The 7,927-nt window shown below is 22.2% G+C and overlaps 1 protein-coding gene across 1 annotated transcript; it reads right to left on the minus strand.

Annotated features, from left to right (window-relative positions):
- Positions 1-6,589: 6,589 nt before the first annotated feature.
- On the minus strand, positions 6,590-7,767 carry LOC111684260. The gene is made up of 2 exons (XM_046955822.1): positions 7,579-7,767; positions 6,590-7,459 (listed from the first exon to the last, which is right to left on the minus strand). The coding sequence occupies exons 1-2, from the start codon at positions 7,730-7,732 to the stop codon at positions 7,194-7,196; spliced, it is 420 nt and encodes a 139-aa protein (XP_046811778.1). The 5' UTR covers positions 7,733-7,767; the 3' UTR covers positions 6,590-7,193.
- Positions 7,768-7,927: the final 160 nt, after the last annotated feature.

The following is a 7,927-nucleotide window of genomic DNA, read 5'->3' on the forward strand; positions in this document are numbered from 1 at the left end:
GAGTTTACTCAAGAAAACTACCTTTAGAACACACCTTTCTCTAAAGGAAACTGTCTTTTCTTCAGAAACTCGTCATGACACTTCTCTAAAGAAAGCCAACTTAAGAATACACCTTTCTAGAGAAAACTGTCTTGAGAAAACAATTTTATAATGAAAACTATACTGAGCAGACTATTCCATTGAAAACTGACTCTTTTCCAAAGAACACAAATTGAATTAACTCTTCTCTATAGAAAACTTTATTGAAAATACTTTTTTATCAATAATCTCTCTGGAGAAGACAATATTCGAATGAAAACATTCTTGAGAAGACTTTCCTTTAGAAACACGTCTTGAGAACTTAACATTCTAGAGAAAATTTCTTTAAAAGCAAATTTTCTAAAAAGACAGTTTTGAATAGACTCTATTGATTGAGAATTACTTCTCTAAAGAAAACCATTTTGAAAATACTTTTACCTAAAAAATTACACTGGAAAAGTCTGAAGAAGTCTATTGTCTAAAGAAAACTATCTTAAGGAGATAGTTTGTCTTGAGAAGATGTCTTTCTAAAGAAAATTGTTCTGAGAAAAGTATTCTATAAAAAAAAACTGCCATTAAAAGACACTTTTATAGAGAAAACTAAAGAATTATAAAAAAAAAATACTAAAAAATTATAATAAATTTTAAAAAATTATAAAACAATATAAAAAATTATAAAAAATATAAAAAATTATAAAAAATTTTAAAAAATTTTTAAAATTTATAAAAATTTATAAAAATTTATAAAAATTTATAAAAATTATAAGAAATTATAAAAAATTATAAGAAATTATAAAAAAATTTTTAAGAAATTATAAAAAATTATAAAAAATTATAAAAAATTATAAAAAATTATAAGAAATTATAAGAAATTATAAAAAATTATAAAAAATAATAAAAAATTATAAAAAATTATAAAAAATTATAAAAAATTATAAAAAATTATAAAAAAATTATGAAAAAGTATAAATAATTATAAAAAATTAAAAAAAATTATAAAAAATTATAAAAAATATAAAAAATTATAAAAAATTATAACAAAATATAAAAAATTATAAAAAATTATAAAAAAATCATAAAAAATTATAAAAATTGTAAAAAATTATAATAAATTTTAAAAAATTATAAAAATTATAAATAATTATAAAAAATTATAAACAATTATAAAAAATTATGAAAGAATCATAAAAAATTAAAAAAAATATAAAAAAATAATTTATTAAAAGTTATAAAAAATTATAAAAATTATAACAAAATATAAAAAATTATAAAAAATTATAAAAATTGTAAAAAAATTATAATAAATTTTATAAAATTATAAAAAATTTTAAAATATTATAAAAAATTATAAAAAATTACAAAAAATTATATAAAATAACTAAAAATTATAAAAACATATAAACAATTATTAAAAATTATTATAAATAATTATTTAAAAAATTAAGCTAATAATTCTTTAAATTTATAAAACAAATAAAAAAAATATATTTAGCAAAAAAATTAAATAATTAATTTTTGTTAAAAAGCTTAATTTTGAAACAAGTTTTTATTGTTTATATAGAATAAACATAATTTTAAAAATTGTGTAATTTTCTTGTAAAATACTGTTTAAGTTGAGTTATATTTTTCTTTAAACTTATTGAAATTAATAATAAAATTTAAATAAAATTTAAATAATTTTCTTTTTTTTTTAAACAAAACTTTAAACTTAAAATTTTTAAAAATTCTACTTATAATTGCACTTATAAATGTTGTTTATCCAAAAAATATGTTTTTTTTTAATTTTTGTAACTATTACCTTGATTTTTTTTAATTTTATAAATATATTTTGTTTTTATTTTTGTGTTATGCATATGATAAATAATTTTTTGTAATTTTTTTTTTTTAAGAAAATCATTAACAAAACTTTAAAAAGAAAAGTAAACAGATTTAGTTTTTTTTTCATAAATATATAGTTTTTCTTGAAGTAAATTTTATTTATTTAATCTTTCTAATACTCCATGACATTTAAATATGTATAATGTTTTTTTTTTCTTTTTGTTGTAATGGTATCATAGGAAGATTTTTATTATTTATATATATTTTCTTTATAAAGTTTTGGTTTTTTTTGAAATAAATATATATGTTTCTTGTTTATTATTATTTCATAGAAATTTAAGTTCGATGAATTAGTTTTTATTATTATTTCTTTTTTTACTATTGAAATGATGTAGAGTGTTTATTTTTAAAGTGGACTTTAGTTTATTTCACAAAAAAAATTATTTATTTATTTTTTAAACTTTTTTAAAGGAGTTTTTTTTTCTTATTACTGTTTTGTTAATAATGAGAGTTTTATTCTGTTATTGTTTATAATTTATTGTTGTTTTATTTATTTTAATAAAAATTTATTTATTACTAATTTACACAAAAGAATTGTTTTAAGTTTTAGAAATTTTTGAAAAATTTTTTTTATGAATCTAAGAATTATTTTCTTTTAAGAAATGTCCATTTTTATTTTACTACTATTTAAGTGTCTGAGAGTTTTGTTTTTTACAATTTTTTTTATTAATTTATTATAATGAGAGCATTTTTGTTTTTTTAACAAATTTAGTGGAATTTTATAATTGAAAAGAAAAAATTTCAATAAAAATTGAACTTTAAAAAAAGTTTTCTTTAGAAAGATTAAAAAACGGATCTTTGTTAAAGAGTTTTCTATAAAAAAGGTTTTACTTAAAGAAAACCAAATTTCAGATTTTTGTAAAACAGTTTTCTATAAAAACAAACAGTTTTTTATAAAAACTAACAGTTTTTTATAAAAACTAACAGTTTTCTATAAAAACTAACAGTTTTCTATAAAAACTAACAGTTTTCTATAAAAACTAACAGTTTTCTATAAAAACTAACAGTTTTCTATAAAAACTAACAGTTTTCTTTAAAAACTAACAGTTTTTTATAAAAACTAACAGTTTTCTTTAAAAACTAATATTTTTCTTTAAAAACTAACAGTTTTCTATAAAAACTAACAGTTTTCTATAAAAACTAGCAGTTTTCTTTAAAAACTAACAGTTTTCTATAAAAACTAACAGTTTTCTATAAAAACTAGCAGTTTTCTTTAAAAACTAACAGTTTTCTTTAAAAACTAACAGTTTTTTATATAGAAAAGTATCTTCAAAACATTTTAAATAGAAAAAAGTCTCCACCTGATCTTCTAAAGAAATTTTACTCCTTTACAAAGTTGCAAAAGAAACATTATGTTCTCAAGACACATTTCTATAGAAAAGTCCCCCATAAAACAGTTTAAAGACAAATTTCTATAGGAGAAAGTCTTCTTAAGGAAAATTTCCTAAACACAAATCTCCATTCTATAGAGAAATCTCGTTTAATAACATTATTTCTATAGAAAAGTCTTCTAAAGACAGATTCCTGTTGGTGAGATTCTTCTTAAAGAAAATTTCCTAAACACAAGTCCGTATTCTATAGAGAAGTCTCGTTTAAAGTTATTTTTTCAATAGAAAAGTCATCTAAAGACAGATTTCTATAGGAGAGAGTTTTCTTAAGGTAATTTTCTAAAAACATGACTGTGTTTAAAGACAGATTTCTATAGAAGTAAGTCTTCTTAAGGAAAATTTCCTAAACACAAGTCTCTGTTCTATAGAGAAATCTCGTTTAATAACATTCTTTCCATAGAAAAGTCTTCTAAAGACAAATTTCTGTAGTTGAGATTCTTCTTAAGGAAAATTTCCTAAAAACAAGTCCGTTTTCTATAGAGAAGTCTCGTTTAAAGTTATTTTTTCCATAGAAAAGTCTCTCCTCTCTCCTATAGACAGATTTCTGTAGGAGAGAGTTTTCTTAAGGTAATTTTCTAAAAAAATGACTGTGTTCTATAGAGAAGTCTCGCTGAAAAACATTTAGAAAAGTCTTGTTTTAAGATATTTCTTAGAAGATGTTGCAATAGAAAGGTAACCTTTAAAAGAGAATTATCTATAAAAAAGTCTATCCTAAAGAGTGTTTTCTAAATAGACGACTTAGAGATGTTGAATTCTATAGTGACGTCTCTTCCAAAAGTAGATCTTTAGCGAAGTGACTCTTTCAAAACCTGCTTTTCGTAGACAAGTCTTCTTAAAACAAATTTCAACAGAATAGAGTCTTGTGAAGACATTTTTCTATAGGAAATTCCATACTAAGGACTGACAAGTTTTGCGATGACAGTTTTCGATAGAATAAAGTCTTCTAAAGAAGTTTTCCATTAAAAATTACTCTTTTAAATACATTCTCTATAAAAAATCTCTTCTAATAACTGTTTCTGTATATTAACTTTATCTTTTTATAGAATAGTCTTTTAAAACAAAGATAGTTATCTAAAGCCTATTCTAAAGGCAGTTTTCTATATAAGAGACTTTGAAAAGTTGATTTCTATAGTGACATGTCTTGGCCAGGTAGTTCTATAGAGAAGTGACTCTTTTAACCCCTGCTTTTTATAGACAAGTCTTCTAAAGACAAATTTTAACAGAATAAAATTTTGTGAAAACATTTTTCTATAGAAAAAGGATCTTCCAAAGCCATACAAGTTTTGTGAGAAGAGTTTTCTATTGAGACAGATCTTCTAAAGACAATTATTAATAGGAAATATGTCTAGAAATGTTTTCCATTAGAAATCCATTCTCTAAATAAAGTTCTCTATAGAAAAATTTCCCTATATATGTACTTCGACTGTATTTTTTCTATAGAAAAGACTTCTAAAAGAAAGAATGTTTGCTCTAAAGACTTTTTTCTATAGAGAAGACTTTGAAAAGTTGATTTCAGGTAGTTCTATAGAAAAGTGACTGTTTTAACCCCTGCTTTTTATAGACAAGTCTTCTGAAGACAAATTTCAATAGAATAGAGTTTTGTGAAGACATTTTTCTATAGAAATGGGTTTTCTATAGACATACAAGTTTTGCGAGAAGAGTTTTCTATAGAGACAAATCTTCTAAATACAATTTTTTATAGGAAATATGCCTAAAAAAGGTTTTCATTAGAAATTCGTTCCCTAAATGAAGTTCTATATAGAAAAATTTCCCTATATATGTACTTCGACTGTATTTTTTCTATAGAAAAGATTTCTAAAAGAAAGAATGTTTGCTCTTAAGACTTTTTTCTATAGAGAATACTTTGAAAAGTTGATTTCAGGTAGTTCTATAGAAAAGTGACTGTTTTAACCCCTGCTTTTTATAGACAAGTCTTCTGAAGACAAATTTCAATAGAATAGAGTTTTGTAAAGACAATTTTCTATAGAAACGGGTCTTCTAAAGACATATAAGTTTTGTGAGAAGAGTTTTCTATGGAGACAGATCTTCTAAAGACAATTTTTAATAGGAAATATGTCTAAAAAAGGTTTTCATTAGAAATTCATTCTCTAAATGAAGTTCTTTATAGAAAAATTTCTCTATATATGTACTTCGACAGTATTTTTTCTATAGAAAAAACTTCTAAATAAAAGAATGTTTGCTCTAAGAACTTTTTTCTATAGAGAGGATTTTGAAAATTTGATTTCAGGTAGTTCTATAGAGAAGTGACTCTTTTAACCCCTCCTTTTCATAGACAAGTCTTCTAAAGACAAATTTCAATAGAATAAAGTTTTGTAAAGACAATTTTCTATAGAAACGGGTCTTCTAAAGACATATAAGTTTTATGAGAAGAGTTTTCTATGGAGACAGATCTTCTAAAGACAATTTTTAATAGGAAATATGTCTAGAAATGTTTTCCATTAGAAATTCATTCTCTAAATAAAATACTCTATAGAAAAATGTCTCTATATTTGTATTTCGACTGTATTTTTTCTATAGAAAAGATTTCTAAAAAAAAGAATGTTTGCTCTAAAGACTTTTTTCTACAGAGAAGACTTTGAAAAGACATTTTTCTATAGAAACGGGTCTTTTATAGACATACAAGTTTTGCGAGAAGAGTTTTCCGTAGAAACAGATCTTCTAAATACAATTTTTAATAGAAAAGATGTCTAAAAGTGTCTTCCGCTAGAAATTAATCTTCTAAAGAAAGTTCTTTATAAAAAATCCCCTGCTAAAGACTGTTTTCTTTAGAGAAGTCTTCAAGACGTTATCTTATGACTTTCTAAAGAATTTTGGATTAGAGAATTTTTATTAAAAAATTGTGTTTTCATTTTGCTTATAAGCACTCAATTGCTGATCTTTAGAGATTCCTGGTTTGGGAAACTCTAAAATTCTGTTTTATTGGAGATAAAACGGTAGTTTTGTTATGATAATGACTGCAGTGCTACGGTCTTATCATAACATTAAAACAGTATTATCAGGCAACTGTAAAAACCCTTAAGATAAAACAGTGTTGTTATCAGAGAAATAGCGAGAAATAGGTTTCATTTTTAATTTCTTTTAAACTTAACTAAAGTTTATTATTAAATTCCATTAAATTTATTTAAAATATGATTCATTTATGGTTGTTGTTGTGTTTTTTATTAAAAAGAAACATAATTTTGTCAGTTAAAAACTAAAATTCAAAAAACAAACAAAACTAAAAGTTTTACAAATTTTACAACCACTTTTTTCTAGCCATTTTTTATTTTTTGTTGTTCTTAAGATTTTCTCTAACATTTTCGAAAAAAGCCATAGTTTTTCTTTATTTTTTTTTTTTTTGTTTAAATTACTATTTAATTATTAAATCTTCTTAACCTTATTAATACTTAAAATTTATAAATAAATCTTTAGGCAGTTTTACTATTGTATGGTTTGGAAATGAAAGTTTTAAATTTAAATAATTATTCAAAAAACCGCAAAAAAAATTAACAATAATTAAAAAAAACAATAATTAAAAAGAAAATTCTTTAAAATTTTAGCTATTTATTTGTTGTTAAGATTCAAACCTAAATTTTTAATTTTTGTTATAATTTTTTTAAGTTTTTTTCATATAGACTCTTTCAATTATTTAATAACTTATTATTATTAAAGTTTTTTTTGTTTTATCATGTTTATCGTCAAGCGTAAATGGTTTTTTTTGTTTTATTTTTTATATTTTTTTCATAATTTAGCTTAATTATTTTATCCCTTTTTTCAATATTTTCTTTATCTTTAACTATTTTTCATCTATGACTTCTGCCCTTTTAGTTACGAATTAGTTTCTTTGCTTTTTTAACATTTAATGAAATAATCATTTAATTTGCTATTTTAGTGTTTTTTTAATAATATTTATGAATTTTGTTTTAAATGAAAATTAATACGTTGACACGAAAACATTATAAAGAGGGCAGCTACTGTGTAGGGCATTAAATGAATTAAATAATTATTATTATTATTATTTAATGTTGATGCAGCATGATTGCATAAATCAGTGGTGCAGGCACAATACAAAGCCTGTACATCATGGGTACCCGAACGTTTCAGGCATTCGTTATCGTCGGTACGTTCATCGGGTATATAACCGCAACCTCTAACAATACGCACCTTGCCATAAACTGGTTTCATTTTGTTGATTAGATTTTTTTAGAAAAAGTAAAAGAAAAGAAAATTTCCCAAAATTTTAGTTATATTTCCTTATTTCTTTTGTTATTTTTGTATGTTCATGTTATCTTACCCCTTTGTACAGTTTTACGGCATAAAATTGGTTTATACTTATCCTTGAGATGTTCACGTGGTTCCTGTTTACTACAGTTGACTTCACCTATTGAATAAGGATCGAATGGATCACCGCAACGTCCATCATATTCACTATTACAGTCGTAACACATTAAAGCAGTTGTAACTGTAAATAAAGAAAGAGAGAAAGAGACAATATTATTAAAAACGAAAAAAGCTCATTTCATTTATAAACTAGACTTGTTCTAGTTCTGTTCTAGTTCTGTTCTAGTTCTGTTCTAGTTCTGTTCTAGTTCTGTTCTAGTTCTGTTCTAGTTCTGTTCTAGTTCTGTTCTAGTTCTGTTCTA

This window comes from Lucilia cuprina, chromosome 6, assembly GCF_022045245.1.
Source record: "Lucilia cuprina isolate Lc7/37 chromosome 6, ASM2204524v1, whole genome shotgun sequence".
Taxonomy (NCBI): domain Eukaryota; kingdom Metazoa; phylum Arthropoda; class Insecta; order Diptera; family Calliphoridae; genus Lucilia; species Lucilia cuprina.

Bases quoted from the DNA above. Each gene is read 5' to 3' on its own strand.
- LOC111684260 (XM_046955822.1), bottom strand. From the start codon at position 7,732: ATGTGTTACGACTGTAATAGTGAATATGATGGACGTTGCGGTGATCCA. The intron at 7,460-7,578 runs GTAAGATAACAT...AAATGAAACCAG, and splicing joins CCGTAAAACTGTACAAAGGG to TTTATGGCAAGGTGCGTATT.